At 36.3% G+C, this 21,030-nt stretch overlaps 1 protein-coding gene across 1 annotated transcript in view; it reads left to right on the forward strand.

Annotated features, from left to right (window-relative positions):
• UBE3C (ubiquitin protein ligase E3C) overlaps window positions 1–21,030 on the forward strand; it is a 69,932-nt gene that overhangs the window by 20,778 nt on the left and 28,124 nt on the right. Inside the window, exons 10-16 of the mRNA XM_048326484.1 lie at window positions 1,328–1,515; window positions 8,608–8,694; window positions 9,345–9,502; window positions 10,066–10,298; window positions 13,999–14,103; window positions 14,931–15,018; window positions 18,806–18,903. Coding sequence (XP_048182441.1) covers window positions 1,328–1,515; window positions 8,608–8,694; window positions 9,345–9,502; window positions 10,066–10,298; window positions 13,999–14,103; window positions 14,931–15,018; window positions 18,806–18,903 — 957 coding nt within the window. The remainder of the gene's footprint in view (window positions 1–1,327; window positions 1,516–8,607; window positions 8,695–9,344; window positions 9,503–10,065; window positions 10,299–13,998; window positions 14,104–14,930; window positions 15,019–18,805; window positions 18,904–21,030) is intronic.

Here is a 21,030-nt window from a genome sequence, read left to right on the forward strand (position 1 = left end):
GTGAAACACCTGCTTTCTGTAATAATGTGTAGAGTGTTATAAATAGAACTTTTCACTATAGTTTAAACTTAGAATAAATCTGTGCTAACTCTAGCCTGTTCCTACTCATATCAAGGCTTTGACTAACCAAAGTTGGACAGATATAAATTCAGCAGTTTCTTACTGGCCTTTATGTATCTTTCAGAAGACACTGCCATTCAAAGGACTTAGTGTGCATGCTTTCCTTGTAGAATGTGTGAAATTTCATCATCTTTAGGGTTCATTTAAAAAATCCAAACTTGGGGCCATGCTGCCAGGGAGTACTTGCAGCATTTTACTTGCGTGTTTTTAGATGCTGTGTGTTACTGTCACACCAAAATCTTTACCAGGATAGTGTGAATAAAATACTTAATTTGCCAGACACACACTGTGTGCAATGTAAATATTGGCAGTTTCTACTTGTGGCTTAGAGATCGGTGATACTTAAGAGGTGATTAGGTAAAAACAAAGCAGAAATTTCTGTTCACAGATAACTTAACTTACACTAATTCATAAACTAGAAAAAAAAACTGCTCTGAGGAGGCTTTATATAAATAATACTATTTATTGTGATATGCTTTTTTGTGTGTTTCTCCTATGATTTTTTTAATGCATGCCATATTTTCATGCGTGCCTGTCTTAAAAAAAAAAAACGTCAGTGGGTGGGGAAACCCCTCTTTCTTAAAAATTTATAATTGGTTAACTTGTGTCCTTCAGTGAGCCTGACAGCTTTGCTCAGTTGGCGACAAAATAAAGATAGGAAATTAGGAAAAAAAAAGGCTGAGGTGGAGTCAGTTGTATGCCGAGGGAAAGTATTCCTCTTCACACACTGCTGGTACTACCCAGACGTGAACTGACCACCCTGAACTGTGTGGTCATTTGTTAACTCAAGAATTATGAATGTGAAAATACTGCTTGTAAAGTAGAGTCGACATTCATTTCTGGGTTTCATGTCCAATGCTGACTGATGTCAGTGGAGAAGAGATGATTATTCACATGTTTTATGCCAATAAGTGATTTTGTCTGTTGTATCCACGTGTTGCAGAACATGCTTACATTAAAGGGAGTATTTCCACTGGCCTCAGTGAAGGATGGATACCACAGCCCAACAGTTACCTGCCTGGGGCTTTAAGTTGGCTCTTGGGTCTGATACTTTTAACACTCGGATATGCATATGTGCTTCCATTTTATTTATTGTACAAGAGAACTTTATGTTCTAATTAAATATGGAAGTATTTTTTTAATACAAAAAGGGATACTTAATCATTATAAATAATTAAAAGTAAACTTGCCTTTGATATGTTTGTAGGGTGATGGGAGAATATCAGTTCAGTACATAACTGAGGAGTGCCTAAAGAAATTGGACACAAAGCAGCAGACAAACACTCTACTGAACATGGTTTGGAGAGATTCAGCAAGTGAAGAGGTCTTTACCCTGATGGCATCAATCTGCCACACGCTGATGGTACAACACCGAATGATGGTGCCAAAAGTCAGGCAAGTAGAAATAATAGTCATCTTGAACTGTAGTACATCTAAAATTGTTAGATAGACCTGTTTTAAATACCATATGGAGTTTTTTCTGTGTTTTCTTTTACAATTGGCTGAAATAAATTAGATTTTCAGAATTTAAACAGTAATTCCAGGCAAACCAAAGAGTGGATTCTTTGTGTCTAGTTTTTCTTGTTCACTATGGCCTTCCAAGATTCGTAGAAGCATTTTTTCTTTTCCTTTGCTCAGAGGCAGTGTTGAGTGCCATTCCAGCACAAACTGGACTACCTTGTTTTTGAAACAGTCAGTGCTATGGATTCCACAGTCTCTCTGGCTAGCTGAGCACTGAAACCAACTTGTTCACACCCTTCTTTAATATATGCCAAAATCTCTTGCAACAAATCAAAATAATTCCTAACTATTGAAGATCGCTATTGTTTGGGGAGGGTTTGGCACCTGAGATGAAGATAAGGGACGTTTTCATTTGTGCAGAATTCTTTTGCAAACATTGCAAACCACAAATGTCTGAACAATGGGAGAAGATTTTTGACCTTTTTATTACCAGACTGAGACCCATAAGTATTAACACTGTTCTGGTGCAAGTACCTATGTAGTTGCTGGTAGTAAAGTAGGTATTTAGGGAATGTTGTAAACATAATTCAGACTGCATTGTAAACAGTGATACAGAAAACTAATTAGGTGCTATCTTAGCCCAATGGTGTTTATAGCTGCTGGAGGAAGTAAGATGTCAGTGAAACTGTGATTGCTCGATTAGGGTAATTAGTTCTTTGTAGACTAATTGCATTAGAGCAGGATGTGAGACCTGAAGATCATAGCAGCAGTTGAATTAGTGTGCCAGCTTTATTGTTGCACGTAGTACATTGCCTTGGATAGTAATTACTGAGCTTAAATGCATCACTGCTTCGACTGGAGGTTTGCTGGTGAACTGTGTGGAAAAGGGTGTTTAATGAGTAAAGAAGTCACCAAACTTTAATTGTATGAGTATGGCATCTATTTCCTCTGAGAAGCTGTATTGGGTCTTTGCAATTATTTGTGATAACAACCTATTTACACACTGGATAAATTCAGGAGTTAAGGAAGTTCGACTCAGCATCTTCTATAGAAATTGTAACTTTCGAATAGCTCCAAAACAGCTGAATTTTAGAAATAAGTAGTAGATACTAAGATTTCTGTCAGTGGTACCAGTGCAATTACTTTCATGGTCAAAATGAACTTAATTCACACAAATATTTGGTAAACTAAAGTAGGCGTTTAATTACTATTTCTGACTTAGAAGTCATCTGTAAGTGCTGAGTTTGCCAGGGATCATAATTTCAGCAGGTGTCATCTTTTGTCCTATTCTCAGTGCATTTTAGACCTGGCTTAGGTTACCAAGCAGCTGTTCTAAACATTATTTTTGAGTGTTTTTTTGAAGGACAGATGATGCTTATTCATGGAATTTATAAAGAAAATGAAAAGACTTTTTGTCATTAAGTGTCACGTTTTAAAATTGTCTGGTGACTTTTTTTAAAGCTCAAATAATTTTACCAAATTTAATGATAGTCTTTCGAAAGATGCTAACACTTGCTTTGAAACTAACTTTTAAATTACTTAATATCCAGAGTGAAGCATATCTACTTAATTAAACCATGTAGAAATAGTTAAGCAGAAATAATTTATCTCAAATTATTTTTAATGTATTCTAAGAGCTTAATAGTGCTCTTTTATTTAGTGTTTGAAATCATACTTAGTCAAATGGTTTAAAAAGGAGTTGTTAAAAAGACTTAGTTTATTTAACAGCATATACAACTGTAATATAAAGTAATGATAAATAAAAACATAGAAGCTTCAAATCTGAAAAATGGGATGCTAAATGGAGTAATAATGGAAAATAAATTTTCAATAACTGAAGAAAATTAGACTAAGATTAACACAGGCTTTAGAAGGGAGCAAATGACAAATATCTCAGTATTGTTTTAATAGTTCTGAGGTTTTTTTCCTTCTTGAACAAACATGAGAATTTCAGAATATAGAGTTGTATCACTCTGTCAAAGCTGAAAGTTTTTTTTTTTTCTTGAGGCTTCTCGGTACTTTTATAATTTGACTGATGATGATGATGATATTTTGTGGTGTTAGGAACATTGATGTTGCTGAATTAACTCAGTATTTTCTTTGGTTTTGCAACAAGACACCAAGGCCAAAGAACAAGATACCGAAAGTACAATATGATTTTGAAAGAAGCAAGCCTGTAAAGTCATTTTCTGATGCTCTGGACAGGATGGTGGGATCCAGAGGTGGATAACTGAAAAAACACATTGCTTTGGGTTAGTTATTAGGAATTTTGATGAACTCTGAATAATTCTGGAAGTATGCAGTCAAACCCAATTAAAGAAAATGGTCACAATACAAGAAAAACCTAACTGTAGCTTGTGTTCAGTAACAAGTATGACCGGATTAGAGGTGTAAAATAAAATCCTGATTGTAAAGAAACCATTGGGAATTCCACTTGTTTTCAAAAGGACGGGACTTTAATATTTTCACTATAAAGTTGATACATAATTATTGAATACAGTTGCTAAAAAAAAAGAGGGAACTTGTCCCTTGGACTGTAGTTGTCATTATAGAGACTTGCAAGACTTTTTTTCATCAAAATGATACTTTGAATAAATACTAGTTCTGTTTCTGTAAAATATTTCAGGGTGTAACTTAATACCTTAGACTTCATCTTTATGACAGCTGAATATTAAATAGTGATGGAAGCTGTGCTTGTACTGGGACGTCAGTCGCTGTCAGCCATCTGATCGGCGCCCCCGAGTTCACTCATCTTGGGTTAACAGCTCCACAGTCACTGTTCATCACTGCTGTTTAATTACTGTAACATTGCTCATCTCAGCCTGTAGTTCAGAATGTTTGGCAAATGACAATCCAGTGTAATCTGAGCAGCCTGTCTTCATATGTGTGCTGAGATACCAGGCTTTACATGGGGCTGTTGGGGTAATTCTTCAGGGAGCATTCTAGCACTGCTGTGTTTCTCTTAAAACCAGAATCATTGTATTTGCAGTTTTAACCTTCTTTTTTTAAGCTTTGCTTCACATTCTTGGTCCAATACAAACAGAGGCAGAAGGATAAGGCAGCCTAAAGAGCAGGATAGTTCATTTACCAGTGGCTCTGCTGCTGTCTTGTACCTGTGACACCTCACAGTTCTGAAGTGACAGAATTCGCTGCCCTGGCAGCAGTGACCTGTCGCAGGCTGTATGAGCTCCTCTCATTCTGCTGTATTCTCTTCATTAACTTAAATGGTCTCAGTGGGAAACTGGGCCCAATTTATGACCTCGACTGAAAATCTTGCCTTTAACTAATTAACTTGTAGTGGTGCCTCAGCTAAATTAAGCTTAATGGGTCATTTAATCTGTCCCATTGCACAGGAGGAATTTGACACTTTTTTTAAACCAGAGGTGCCCAAAATGCTGTTCTGTCAAGTAGACATAAATCATGTGGCCTTTGTGGACAATTAGATACCTAGAGAGAGAAACAAGGTTCTAAATAAATGATCGTTATGTACTTACTTTTGGGAACAGATAATTTAATTTGGTATGATTAAAATTGATACTTCACAGGAATCACCGAAGTGAATTTAACTCTTTCACAGCCTGCGGCTGAGGCAGTGTGTATTGTTCCAGTTGAATGGAGTTTATCCTTTCTGATGGCAGCGAAATGTTTCTTTCTTCCAAATGACTGTGCTAAATCTTAATATTGGACTTTACAGAAAATCTATTAATGAATCCATTACATAAAACATGTATAATAATCTCATAATAAAGAAGTTGGTGGCTTTCAGTGAGATTTTCAAGAAAATGCAAAACCTCCAGATAGGAGGCGTTTAAACTTCAGCTGCTTGGTTTGTTTTTAGAATAGTACAAATCTTGAAACCCCTGGGTTAGATTTTACAAGTTTACATAACAATCAAAATGTCTGATCTTTTTTATTTCTAGCTTTTTTTTGTGTGGATTTTTTTTTTTCTTTAAAGGAAAAAGTGGTCAAGACTGTATGGACACTGGAGCTTTATATTAGCTGATCTCTAAACTTTGTGGATTCATAAGGCTTTTTCTTCAGGATCTGTAAGCCGTCCCTGTACTCTACTGCAGTTGATCAGGAATTCTTGTGCTGTGTCATTTTAATGTAGCTCTACCTGGAAAGGCTGTTTTTAAGCAGATGCACATCTTTTCTCTGCCAAGGAAAAAGACCAAATAAGGTAGATTTCGACCTATTTTAATTCTCAGAGGGTTTTTTTTCCCTTAATTTTTTTTTTTTTTTTTTTTGCTTTTTCACAGTCCTTTTTTCTGTCAATGTGAAGCCAAAAAGTTTGAAATTTTATTATGGCCAATTTTGTGTAGATACAACTTTTCAAAGCTATCCTTGCATTTTGTGGTGGGTTTCTTTTTTTGTATTTTTTGGTTACAGTTGTTACCTTCAGCTTTTAAAGCCAATTTCTGTCCTTGGAGTGGGAAGTTAGCAGGTTTTTTCTGCCGTCTTTACTTTTGCAATGGATTAAATTTCAGATTAATCTAATGATAAAAATCTCTTTTAACACAAGGCCCAATTCACCATTCTGTGTTCACTTTGCAGTTCCATGTTTGTTTTCTGGTCACAGTATGGAAACTTTAGAATGGAAGCTTTAGAACTGACAAATTAATCTGCTTCATATTTACAGAAATTTCATGTTAATGAAACAGGTTGTTGGTACCATCTTCTACCAAATGTGCATTTTTGTACTTAACCAGATTTTCAGGAAAGGGAAATGTGAAAGTTGAATGCATTCAGCATTTCTGGAACTGGGCCATGAAACAGACCGCTTGCTACAATTGACTGCCTGAATCACGGATATGGAATAAAAATGGCTAAAACTTAGACAAAGGTTATTATTATAAGCTCTTAAGATTGGTTCTTTTTTCCCCTTCACTATTGCTGAATATTGCTAGAATGAAAAAATGAATTACATTATGATAGGTTCATTGTCCATAATGTTTGTTCATTTCTGCTCAAACTGTTACATAATTTCCAGGGATGATTGTAAAATTAACAAGTTTTTACTTGGAAGCTGCATGAGACCTGATGGCCCTGTGCCAAATTACTTTTCATTTTAAATACGAGGCTGAAAACTGAAGGTCACTGAGGAAATTTCTCAGTGTGGAAACCAAGACATCTGAGCTATCATTCAGATATTTAAACATTAAAATACAAATCCTTATTCTAAATTAGCTAGGTATAATAAGCCCTTCCTTACATGTTAATGTATACTTTTTGCCAAATGTCAGAATAATGTGACTTTAGAAGGGAATAGAATTCTCATGTATCAAATTCAGGTTGAATTTTTTCAAAAAATACACATAATTAAATTAGAACTTAACGTAACGGTGAAGCTTATCTTGAACTGGCATTAGCTTCAGTTGCTTCAAATTTGACTTGAACTTGGTGATGTCCTCAACATGCAATTTCTTTGAAATAAATGAAACTCCCAACTCTTTTTAAAGGTACTGATCTATGCATTTAAAATTCAAGGAGATGCTGTGAACTAGAGGTGGCATGTGTTTCATTTCCCGTTTTTCTGCATTTTTCTACTCTATTTCCAAAACTCCCATACCTGTGAAATGATCCTTTGTGCTTAGTGAGGAGTTCTGCCCTTCTCATGCTCCTTTATCCTGGCACAGATCCTTGGCTGTGCAGCTGGATCTGGTGGATGCAGGTGAGCTGGGAGCCCAAGGAAGGGACCAGCTGTGGGGTGAGGAGAGAGGCTGTGCTTGTGGGGAGGCAGCAGGAGGGGCAGTCAGTGAGCCAGGACCCAGGGGCCTGTGGCCCTGTGCGCTGGTTTGTGGGATCCTGTGTAGTGTGGGAGTTTTTGTCTTTCAGTGAATTGCCACTTAAGCCATTCTCCAGTATTTTTAAGTCTTTATTGATATTTTACTTTTTTCCCTTAATGAAATGTGTTTCCTTTTGCCATGTGGCCAATTTTAATTTAACCATGTGGTCCACAGTAAATACTTTGTTTTCAGGCAGCAGCTAGTCTCCCCTCCCTGGTCCCATTTCCCAGCCTCCTATCTCTTGTATGCCTGGTCTTAGAGAATTTTGATGTTGCAAATCTATTGACCACTGAGAGGTGTCGATCTCAGTATTTGTTTTACTTACTTCCTAACAGGAATTAGGAGACCTAGGAAAGTAGCGTCTAAAAAAATTACCCAAATACTGTTCTTCAATACTTGAAAAATTACTGTTCAGTCAGTGAAATCCTGTTTGGTTCCTAGAAGACATTGTTTCAAATGATTTTGTCTCATATGTTGTTTCTTGCAAGGGGAAGAAAATATACTGGGGGTGACTTTTTAGTTTCAGGAAGCTTTTTGTTTCTCATTTCTCTAGAATTTCTGAAAGACACTGTAACCATGTCTGATATAATGTGGTTAAAGTCAGTCCTGTGTATAACTGACTTGTGAAATTACACATTTACTTTCATAAATTGGTAAGAAATTTTCAAACAATAAACAATTTTCTGTCAGCAGATGGGTTAGTGTACATGTAGCTGTTCTGACATTGTTCCATTGATGTTGTTCTATTTCTCTCTGCCAAGCTGAGTATACCAGTAAAATTGGTATAGTTCTGACATATATGAAGGTATTTTAATCTACCTTTTGCAAAAAATTGCTATGTTTGTTACTGTCAGAAGAACCACAGAAGTGACCTGTTAACTAGTTTGGTATGATTTTCTATGTAGAATTTAAAAAGTCCCAGATCATTAGTTCAATGTCATGTTATTTTTATTAATATATGTTGAATTCTGAGAAAGACTGGAAATGTGGGTTTATATTGTATGGTTTGTTGCTGATTTAATGAAAACTGTAGTTTTTGGTGTAAGGTTTTAGTATGATTGGTTTTCAGCTTTTGGGGCTTTCACCAGAGTTGATCAGAATAAGACCTTTCATCTTGAAAAAGTAAATTTAAATTGTTAATTTCTGAGAAATGCTTGACAGAAAAGTTCTTACAGAAACACTTGTGTTTTGTGAATACAGTATTTTAGAAGCCACAATTTATTTGAACTTCTTCTTGCAGGCTTCTCTATAGTTTAGCCTTTAATGCCAGATTCCTGAGGCATCTTTGGTATTTGATATCTTCAATGACTACACGAATGATTACAGGGTATGTATTGTAGCATTTCTGGAACTGATTCTTTGTTAAAACAGAGCATATCTAGTGAAAACGGAATGGGACAGTTAGAGATATGGTTATTTACCTCCTATGATTTCATAAAACCGAGCAAAATCTTGGAAATTGGACAGTTGTAAATAAAGAAAATATTTACTTAAAATGAGTTGAATGTTTTGTAGTTCTTGGAGTGCTTACAAGAATCAGTGTAGCAAACACTGAAGCCCTAAGTTGTTCACCCCAAGTGTGTGTTTTATCTCACATACTTTGGCTAGTCCAGAAATAGGTGGTGGCAGAACCACTTTCCTGTGAGGAAAGGAGCTGAGGCACTGGACCTACAAATGTGTTCAGTGCTGACATGCAGAGAATTATTCTTTCTCCTTTGTGTCTCCAAAGTATCTGCAGTCCGGATTAGTTAATGCCCAAGTTTATTTGTCATGGAGACCCTGAGCTACCTGTGACAAGAACTTGTGAAGAGTAACCTTATTTTGCAATAATTGGAATTAATAGTTATTTAACTGAAAACACCATTGTTACATTGCTGTTGGAGCTATTACCATATTGTTTTGCTAGAATGCTGAAGGTGGTACTTTTTAAAAGTATTTTATTAACCCTCTCTTTTACGTTGCATTTTATATTTTAAGGTCTATGGTGCCACTCCTTCAAGTGATTTCAAGAGGCTCTCCAATGTCTTTAGAGGACTCTAGCCGAATTATCCCTCTCTTCTACCTTTTCAGTTCTTTGTTTAGTCACTCACTTATTTCTATTCATGATAATGAATTCTTTGGTGATCCAATAGAAGGTGAGTTTGGAGCATACTAAATAGCAGTGCCTATTAAAATGTTTTTGTGTGAGGCTGGAGAGCTCCCTGGGCCATGATTTGCTGACATCTGGGAGGAAGGATCTTTGGGGCTGGCTTGCTGATGGTCCCCTGAGCACTCAGCTGTCAGCTGGCTCTTTTATGGTGATTGCACTTAGAAAAAAGAGAGCAAAATGAATGGTCTTCACCTTGGGAACCCTAGCTTTACATAGGGTCTGATATGGAAGTTCTTAATCATGATAATTTTTGATGAGTTAGTGAACAGAGCAAACTTCTGGACTGAACCAGTAGTTTAATGTATAAATTTAACATAGCAGGAATCACAAAAGAGAACAAGAAGATACTGCAATTAAAATGTGACTGCAAACAATCCCGGGATTTGATCTCCTTCATGCATGTTTACTCATTCTCTTTTTAGGTTTTTTTTCTCTGCCTTTAGATTTTTTGTGTGAATATTAAAGTTTAATTAAATAAGTAGTTTCTTTAAATAATAAAATAATTAAGAAAAAGTAGTTTAAGGAAACTTAAACTTGTGTTTTGTGTAGTTGTAGGTCAAAGACAATCATCTATGATGCCTTTTACACTAGAAGAGCTTGTAATACTCTCACGCTGCCTTCGAGATGCATGTCTAGGAATCATAAAGTTGGCTTACCCAGAAACAAAACCAGAGGTTCGTGAGGAATATATTGCAGCATTTAGAAGTGTTGGAGTGACAAAAAACACAGAAATGCAGCAATGTATACAGACAGAACAGAAAAGGTGGATTCAGTTATTCAAGGTAAATTGTGTCAATTTTCAGAACATAGTTGAATAAAATTTTCGGGCTTCTGCTGAAGAGATGAGATTAGGTACTTCCTTTCTCTAATTTTTTTTGCTGTTGCAACAAGGAATATGGATTTGAGAAGATTGTTGTTTGGCATATATGCTAAGCTTCACGTAACTAAGTTCTGATAACACTTTCTTTCCCTTCTGTCAACTCTTAATTTTCTTGCTTGTTTTGTTTGTAAGACAGTTGCTGTATAAAAATGGGGTTTAACTTGGACTCCCATTCAGCAAGGTGCTTAAGCATGTTGTCATAACTTTGTGTAGGTGTGAAATTCTAACAAAATCGAGTGATTACTCAGGTACTTCTGTATTAGAGACTTCACTATATTGGTACCATGCTGCATTGGTTTTGTTGGTATTCTCCTAAAATCTGTTGGTACTCCTCATTTTGGGTTTGCTGGAATACTAAAGGGAAAGTGAATCTGGCTTAGCAAATGTGAATTTAGTGTATGTTCTTTCTGGTTATCTAGCAGTGTTTTTCTGCTGGTTTTATCCATGGCATCCTAGCTAAGACATGAATTAAGAGAAGCTGAAAACGTTGGCAGAAAAAAACCCCTAATATAACTGTTGCTGAAAAAAAGGAGTGCTTGACTTGTCATGAAAATTCTGCAGCAAACACATCTAGTCAGCTAAAATTGCTCATTAAAGAAGTGGGAGCAGAAGAAATGCATTTTCCAAATTGAATGCTAGATTTACAGTCTGTTTAATACTGGCGACCTCTCGCACACTAATGTTCAGTTCGAGTCATCAGCTGTCCCTTCAGGTCTTTTATCACTGCTTTTGTCAAGCTATCTATTTAATTGAAAGAAGTTAATTGAATGAAAATGATCAACTAAGCTTGTATTAATATTGCTAATGGAACTTTCTTCTTGGCTATGTTTGGAGAAAGATGTCATGCTAGACTTTAGGAAAGGCCCATTAAGGCTTGCACTTAACCTGATGGGCTAATTAAGGAATGCTTATTCATTCTACAAGTCTAAAGTAGCCTTTATCCAGCCTATTCTGCATGGTTTTACAACACATTTCACTTATGAGCATAAGCATTAATAGCAGTGAGAGTAACTGATAATGTTTTGATTGCATTGAATACAGTCCTAATGCACCACTGAATTTGTAATTTGCACAGATTGATCTAATATATGTTTGCACAATGTAATTTAATTACTTGTCTTTAAATTGCCAAATAAACTTTTGATTTGAAGGTCACAAATGAAAACCCCAATATGTTTATTTTTCTAAGAGAGATGTCAGACCCAGGGATATTTTTATGTATGCAGTTCATATCATTCCACTTCCTATTTGTTTGCTTTAGTTCGTTATTCTTAACCAATCTTGGTGTAAGTTGGTGGATTTCAGGTGAATTTGATCATATTTTGCTGTCATTCAGAAAGTTGTAAAATCCCAAGTTACTGTGTCCCACTTTGACAGTCAGGAATTGAGCTTGTAGTGGGACTGCCTGAACTTGGTGTACTCCTATTTCCAGGAGCCAGGGTTGTCTTTCATTAGCTGAATTACAAATGTAAATCTTGAGGGTATCTGGAAGGCTCTGATTCTACCCAAAAAAGAATATAATAGCAAAGCTTCCCTTGTTTAATTCTTCAGAAACGTGTTTCCATTGTTAGGGATAAAAATCGAACATGGCTAAAGTTAATGTCATCGAGAAGACTCCTGCGCGTAGCGCTGAGTCTTTGCTGAGGGCAGCTTGACAATAGCTTCCTGCCAGTAAGCAGGCATCAGTACCTTCTTCCAAATCATTACAAAAAAGCTAAATTAGTTAATATAAAGTAGAAAATGCTTTTTCTTTCCTTTGCACTACGTCAAATACATTTATCAAATATATGGGATTTATCTTTGCTAAAGCTTTTGCAAGCTACCTGCAGAAAAAAAGCACATTCCTTCCTTATTATCTGTGCTTTTAATTTCTCTTTTTCCTTTCTTCTTTTAACTCCTCATTTTTTTTGTGTGTTTTCCTTGGCTTTGGTATCTAGTGAAATACGTATGTGTATATATGAAATGAGTGAAATACATACACACACACCCACGCAAATACAGGCTTCACTTCTGCAAGGTAATGGTAAATTTGGTAACAGTGAGGCTACTGACAACGATGTGCAGATTTGCTAACAGATTGGAGGTCTTTGGTAACATTTACATGTACAAATATTTTCATTCAACAGAATCCCCCATTTTTGGCTTGATAGAATGATGAGTAGTGTAGTCAACAGTTACAGATTCCATAGAAAATCTTAAGTTAAAAGTACTTGAAAATGGATTTTGTTAAACAGAATTACTTCACTATCTTGAGTTAATCCTATGAAATCAAGTTTCTAATTTTGCTGAATTTTAGTTTTAAATGCTGGTTGCACTGCACGTTATTGGAAGGAAATCCCCATTTTAATATTATTTATTGTAGTGCATCTTCCCTTTCAATAGAATACATAGGAAAATTTTTACAAAGGAATGCTGAGTTGAGGTGTCAAGTGTTCTCAGTACCCATGCATTCTGTAGGAGAAACTCGAATTTCACCTAATCTGATTCAGCTTCCTTTAAGGTTTCTTTAGCTGCTTGTAAAATACTGTATTTACATAGTCTTCATGTGGATAGTCTTTTCTGATTTTATTTTCCTTTTTAAAAACGTTTGCCTCGCTTACAGTGGTAATGGGACCACAGAGCTTTAGTGACTCATGTAACCTGCACTGAATTTTATAAGGGAAAGGTGATGAAAATTCCTGTGTAATCAGACAGTTCCCTTAATAGCATTCTTTGTTCTGTCTTGAATAGAGACATTACCTTAAAAACTGGATGTTAAAAGCTCTTTTGTGTAGCATCTAGACACAGAATCCTTTACAAGGCCCGTTAAACTTTGTTACTCCTGACACCTGTCTATTAAGACTGTCTTTTAGCAAGATTATTTCAGAAGAGCTCTGGGTTTTCATTTTTTTCTTACTCATTTTTCAAGTGCTGTACTATTAAGTTGCAAAACAGATGGGTGTTCATTGTAGCAGTGATAATGTCTTTTTAGCCTAGTAATTTACTATTCTATTGATTCCACTTAATTATGTTTTGTGTAGTGGTGGGCGAACTTGATTCAGCTTTGGACAGAAGGCATGCAACCAAGTATGGCAGTTCTGCTTGAGGTGGAGAACTTGTTTGCTTGGTTTCTCTACTTATTTTTTTTCTGGATTGGAGGAAATTGCCAAGAAAAACACTAAAATTGCAAAGATACCGTAGTGACTGTGGTAACTATTTTTCTCAGCCTCTCAGTTTTGCTAGGAAGATAAAAGAACATTGTATACTTACAGAGTATACATTGTGTCTATACTTGGTTAGGTGTTATTTTCTTTAAATAAGTAGTTTAATGTTGATGATTTGTTTGGGCTGCCTTGAAGTGGCATGCAGCACTTTAGGTGTGCAGTACTGTTAAGTCTGTGTAGTCCTGGTTCCTAGGTTTTGGATAGAGACTTTAATAATCCAGGTTTTTTGATGTCTTGCAAGTGAACCATGATTACTTAATTTCATTCTAAGGTATTTAAGTCTAATAGCAAGTTTTTGTGAGTTAAAAATAAGCTTTAAGAAAGCTTTTGCTTTGTGAATTATGTAATTTCATTCACAATGCTAAATGCATATTGAATGTATGTGTTTCTAACACCTAGGTCATCACAAACTTAGTGAAAATGTTGAAATCTAGAGATACAAGGAGAAATTTCTGCCCACCAAATCACTGGCTCTCAGAACAAGAAAACATTAAAGCAGATAAGGTAAGAGTCATGTTCTTTTCCTTAAAGCCTTACAAGTGCCAGATTTTCAATGGTAAAGTTTTTGATTCCTGACAGTAGTAATGATGTTGATGTTGCACAGATTGTGTAGTTTAAAACTGGAATAATGTTGCTTTTCTCTGATGTAAAAGTCTTGCATCTGTTAAGAAACTTGTGTGTTAAACCACATCTCCAATCCATAAAGTAGAACTTGCTCTACAGTACAAGAGTGTAAATCATTGGCATTTATAGCAGAGGAGAATTGGAAATCTGGTAGCATTTAGTTGCATCTTCTCAAAGTAAAAATGCTGAATAAAAGAATTGCTCTATAGTAGGGAAAATTCTCTTCCAAAATAAAAGAAAATTCAGCAGCCTTTTTTGTACTTACCTCACCTAGAAATTACTTTTTTTTTCTAAGAGCTTTTGAAAAAATGACTTTGATCTTAAAAAGTGTGTATGTGTGTGCAAAAGAAAAAGCTAATACCTACTGTGGACTAGATTCCTTTGACTCATGACACATGCTCAATACAAAATAAACAGAATACTTGACTTCTCAACATTCAAAGTTGGCTTCTGCAGTGTCCCAAATACCAGAACTGAATGTAACATTGTGTGGTATTTTTAAATGATACATGGGATTTATATGGTATTGTTGTTAATTGTGCAGCTCTCCTGTAAGGCACAAGTGTAAGGAGGGATCATCAGAAATGAAGGCATTAAGGCATTCAGACACACTCCTGCATGTGACCTCTATATGTATTTGCTATGTAGTAGTGAATTGTATGTGTAATTAGGTCCTGTTTAACTGTAAAATCCTGTTTATTTGTGAGGTCACACAGCTGTATGTGCCATCCGCCAGACACGTCTGGAGAGTCAGGAGGATGGGGAGAATAGGACCACTGCAATCTACTTTGGATGGTAAGACACTGACTATGCCATTTCAGCTTTGCTAAGTGAAAATAAGAGTTTGCCTTAATGGAAAGAAAATCTGTCTTTTCTACAACTCAGTTGAGTATTTTGTATTAAAGTCATGGTAGCCAAAAGCATGACAATCTTTCATAATTTTATTTCAGATATTTAAAAAATTGTGTACTTGTATGCATGTGTGTATATCTTTAAAATATTTAATGTTATTTAATTTAATAATTTCTTTGCCCAAGCTTCTGCTGGCATTGATGAGGGGAAATGATGAGGTGGAGAAACTATATGTTTTAAAAATAATGTATAAAAGGCAGTTGCATAAGATAGAAAATGAATACAGTTGCAGAAGATGTAAAGCATTGTGATTTTGCTTTTACTGTATGCTATAAAGAAACATTTTCATTATCTATTAAACTGTAACAAACAGGCTTTCCATTGATGCTTTGAGAGGCCTCTTAGAAACAGAGACTAGACAGGAGTAAGGGAATAAGGCAGGTATTTATTGGAAAGGCCTTCAAAGGTACCCCCTGAGGGCCAGAGGCCATTGCCAAGATGGACCCCGGGATGGACGGCAGGTCACGAGTTCTTCACACTTTTATAGGTTTGGTTCATTTGCATATCAGGGTTAATTCTCCAATTAAAGCTTCAGTTTAATGATGTAATTCCCCTCAGCCTGCCCCCCTCTCAAAGGCTTTTGGTTTATACTTTTTAGACCTAGGACGGTCTGGGTGCCCTTGAAGAGCAGGCCTGGAGAGGCTTTGTTATGTCTACCTAGCACGAGAGAGCAGAAATTAACAGGCTACAAGGAACTTCAGAGTTACACACTAAGCAGTACAGGATTTGAAAAATATAAAAGTTAAAACCTAAGGCATCACCATGATAAATATTAATTCCTGTTTATAAATATTGTCTCTAATTAGATAAGGCAGAAAGTTAAACCCCTGAATTACTCAAAATATCAGGATTTTATGGAACTTGCCGAGAAAGATTAGAGAATTGGACAAACTTAGCAAGCAGGGTAAATTTACACTAGATTAGTTGTGCCAATATGCTTTCTCATGTAGGCAGTCTGCTTCTTCCAGCTTTTCATACCTTCTTAGCTTCACTATTCTTGAATTTTACCTTGCTGTGATCGGGTAAAATAATCATTATATCAGTGACACTTGTGCAGAATTAATAATGAATTAAAAATGGGGCCTTTAAGTGGAAAAATGAGTTCGTCTACAAGAGTCCATACTCTCTTTCAAGATGGTGCAGTCTGCTGGAGTTAGTTTAGCCAGATACAGTAGATCATATAGAGACTGTAGCCTTTGACTGCTGCTATAGAGTTGTACAGAATTCAGAGCTTTGTCTAGGGTTGAAACCTAAAGACTTCTAGTGATAACTTTTAATTGAGTAGCTATGATGGTAAAAGTTTATTTTGATTACCTTATAAGTGTAGTTGCCAGATAATAACTAGTTGGCCCAGTATAAGTACTGCTGAGAATTTTTAATTATGTATTTTTTCAGTTTAGTTTCTTTCTTTGGAAGTCACCTATTCTCCACATCAGCAATCCTTTTTTCTTCCTCTGACCTACATGACTCTCCACCGCTGTTTATACTGTCTGGATGTTCTCCACTGTCAAACCTATTCCACATTTATCACTTCCACATTCTCCTGCTGCTGGTCTCCTTGCCCTCATACCTACAGTACCTCGAGCTCTCTGCCTGGTCTTCCTTTCCAAAATGCCTCCAGTTCTCTCCATTTCATTACTCCCCTGGTGTGGGCAGTTGGGGGATAAGGAATGCCTGTGCTGTGCTGTGGTGTGCTGATGTGAGCAGTTGTGTGCTCTCATTCTCCTGGCTGGCTTCAGGTGAGCTGGCACACTGAGCACAGCTCTCCTGGCTGTTCCTGTATTCAGGTCACTAAAGGAATTTCTCCTCTCTGTCAGTTGAAAATTTTCACAATACTTGGTGTTTTTGAATCTCCTATTCTCTGTCAAAGTTCAGCTGATGAACTCAAGAGATGTGTTGGAGGTGAGATGGTGAGGAAAGATGACACAGTTGTGTTCACATAAACCTCGTTTTCATATGAAATCAGGCTAAAATGAAAGTGCAGTCAACATGAATGTGTGAAAACAAGCAGGTAACCTTGTGCACATGACTTGTTTAATCCCTCTTTACTCCATATGGGTTAAAGCCAATTAGCATGAAAGTACTGCTGAATCACATATGGTCATGTTTATTTGTGCTTTTTCATTTACTTAAATGGCAGACTTGTGAGTTCTAAATGCCCTCTATATTGATGACTCCATCCCATATTTCTCTTTAAAGAAAGAGGCTGTGATGGAGAAATGCAGATAAAATTGACTAATTGACTGAAATAATTGAACTGTCGAAGTCATGTAATAGTTTACCTTTGCTGTACATGCACTTTTTATTTAAAATGCTTTTAACTGTTAGCTTAATAGGCTTCATACATTGACTTTAATTAAAAATGTTTACTAAGTAAACTAAAGGTAATCACAACTAAGCATTTTGTCAGAAATTCCAAAAGCTTGCAATGTTGAAACCTGCCCCCAATGAATATATATCAAGAATAGTGATGTTTAGGGTCATATCCTATTAAATTGGTGCTTAAAATATTCCTACTTAAAGTGCTTTGAGGATTTAAAAAACAATCGAAAAAGACCATTGAAGTGTTCTGTCCAGCAAGATGCTTGTCACCATGGGTAGAAGCCAAAGAAAAAACCTTGAAACTGTCAGCAAAAACTTCCAGAGAGGGTATGACATGAAGCACTTACTTATTTTGTAATAGATTCTATGAATAGTCCAGACTCTGCAGTCTTTTTTCAGAGGGGTGGTTATTTCATGAAAATGGAACAGCCAAGGAACTGGAGATGTTGTTTCCTTGGTAGACTGAAGCCAGGTGGACCTTTGGCTGCAATGTCTCATCAGTGAGCAATGCTGCAATTAATTAATTTACAGTCAGATAGATGCTCACCAGCTGAGTTTCCTCCCATGAAATTAGAGCAGGATTGTCATTTCTACTGTGCATCACCAAAAGTGGAGTTGTTTTCTAAAAATACCTTCTGTAGGTTCAAAGGAGCTGCACAGTAGTTTGGGAGCTGCGTGAATGAGCCTCTCTGCTGTGGATTCTTGAATTCTTCTCCAGTATTTTTGTCTTAAGTACATTATACAGGCTCTTGATGATGTTTTCACTGTTCCTGCAATGACTGGGATTTAATGTGGTCACTGTGACTTTGCTGTTAGCAGAGAAAACTCATTGAAATGAGTATTATCTTTCTGTTGGTTTCCTTAGATTTGGTTTCATTCTTAAGGTTTTTACCTAAAATGACTTGATTGAAGGTAGATGCTGTAGTTGGAAGCACAATAACTGTAAACTATTTTGATCATCAGGGGAACTCCTGTTAGGAATATTGTATATTCCTGCAATGAAAGTTCTAAATTATCACAATTACTAATTGTCTTCTATCATGCATTTTTTCCTAATTCATAAGCTAAAATGTCAATAGGAAGATTTTTTTTCTGAATAAAATAGAGGTAAAAAAGTATGTATTTTTTAATGCATTCTGTTTTCGGTGTGTTTTCACTACTTAAATTTCAGTTTGCCTGTAGCAACTAATGTTTAAAGAAAGGTAAGGCTTTGACTAAATATGTAGTAAATAAAACTATTTTAATGTATGTATTTTTATACAAAGTGAATTGAGTCACTTGATACAAAATAAACTGTTTAAAAAAATGTTCTTTCCAAAATTTTTAAAATTATTATTTCTATTTTAAGTGGGTTTGGAACCAGCACCTCTTTCTGTATCTGAAGAACGACAACTTGCAATTCTGACAGAGCTACCTTTTGTAGTTCCTTTTGAAGAAAGAGTAAAGGTACCTACTTTCTAATTTAATATGCAATTGGTTTTTTAACCTTTTTGTTTTGAGTAAGTGTAAAAAGAACACTTATTGAAGTAGAAACTGGATCAATTCCCTGCAGATGGATGTGGCAGTCTGCACTGTTTTTCTTCAGTACTCACACAGCAACTGAACATTTGAAGTTAATGACTTCTCACTTATTTTCCTGCTTATATTGCCCTTTATAATAATTGCACTAGAGTTAGAAACATTTATTCCGAGACAGATGAGAGCAGTTTGCAGTCCTGGCTCAGTGATGGCTCTACATGATTGCACCCTCTTGTGGTGGCACTGCACTGACCGGTTGTGTTCTGTACCCGAGTACAGGGTCACAGCTGGGGACTTGGGTGCACTGGGTGGATTTGCTCCAAATGAGATGATGGATGCCCATTTTGGGAAAATATCACTTAGAGATTAAGTTCCTGCTGAGTAGCTGAATTTTAATAGAGTGTATAGCTTAAAACTTGCAAGACTCTTGTACTTGATTGGATTTGCTTTTTAATTTTTAAAAATTTTATAGATGTAATTGTTAATTCTGTTACCTATTTCAGTTTGCATCATAAATATTCTTAAAGTTTTTTTTCTGTTAAGCACGTGTTTTTTTAACTGGTTTAGTTTTCAACAGTACCAATTATTTAAAAACTGCTCCCTAAATTGTCTTGGAAATGTTAAGTTTTGAGACACCATCAAGGGAATGAAGAGTAATTCGTTACGGAGAGTTGGTCTTTATTTGTCAGAACAGACAGGGACAGCTTTGGTAGAAAATGCATGTTTTTTTCTCAGGTTTCTATGAAACAGTTGTTCCAACAAAACATCTTATTACTGTATGGCAATACCACACTAGGATTACAGGGAAATGATAAGAATTGACCTCAAGCAGGGATCTCTATGTCATGACTTAGTCACTGCTTTCCAACCTCTGGACTTCTTAAAGCTGTGTTGAGATGCATAAATGTTAGGTTTTTGGAATTCATAAAGCCTTGTTTGGTGCAGTTGGAATTCATAGAACCTTGTGTGCTTTTATCACAAAAACTGAAGTAACAATTGCATGAGAACTGGAGATACGGATAAAGCTACAGACTGAACTTCTTTAGTTCAAAGAGGAGATCCTGTTACACTGTGTTTTGGAACAAGTGTGTATGGTCCTTTTTGTGTAATAGTGGGAGTCAGCATTCCTTTGGAGTCTCCCACTGCCTCTACAGAGCAACTTGCAATAAGGTTTTTTTTTTTTTTTCCTTTTGGTCAGTTGCTGTCTACTGCTCTGTAATTTAATATGGTAATGCAGCTCAGTGCTGCTTGTGCATGTGGGTTGTTCCATATGCCCTTTCATTTTCTGACTTCCTCATGACATTTTTACCTTGAATTACCAGATAACAGGTACTCTTACAAGAAATTGCAGAGTCCAGTTCCATGGTAAGCTCATCAGCTTTCTGGCCCCAGGGAGTGTTTTCCCCTTCAGCCTTAAGGCACTTGGGGTGCACCTTTCAGTCTGTGGGAGGTAATGAATCCAATTTGTAGGAAGTGCCTTGGTTTTCACCTCCTTAGGCCATACGTGGGGCAGCTTGCCTATGGTGGGTGATGCTGCTTCCCATGGTGTGTGCTTCAGTCAACACTGCTTGTTTTTCTGTGTGTTAGTCTGAAGTCATTACAAACGCTTCAGCTGTGCATTAAGGTTCTCATTTTCAGGACTAACATGTACATGAACATTGGCTTATGCAGGGAGTCAGTAGCAAAAAGAGTTTTGCTATGAGATGTAATACCAGGTGATTCTTTCCATCTGGAGTTGGGTAACAATAATTAATAAACTGTATCTAGTCCTTTGTCAGGAAGGAGAGTGGTGGTGAACATATTCTCATGCTCTGTACATTAAAAAAAAGGTGCCTGTGGCTACCTGTCGTGATGTTATAAAACTGTAGAAAAATTAAGGCCAGAAGGGACCTCTGGAGGTACTATAGTCCACATCTTTCCTCATAGAAGAATAACTTCAGACTTGGGCAGCATGCACAAGGACTTGTCCAGATGAGTTTTGACTATCTCCAAAGATGGAGATTTCATAAACTCTCATGTAACCTTTTCCAATGCTTAATCACTCCTATTATGAAC

Source organism: Corvus hawaiiensis, chromosome 1, assembly GCF_020740725.1.
Source record: "Corvus hawaiiensis isolate bCorHaw1 chromosome 1, bCorHaw1.pri.cur, whole genome shotgun sequence".
Lineage (NCBI taxonomy): Eukaryota > Metazoa > Chordata > Aves > Passeriformes > Corvidae > Corvus > Corvus hawaiiensis.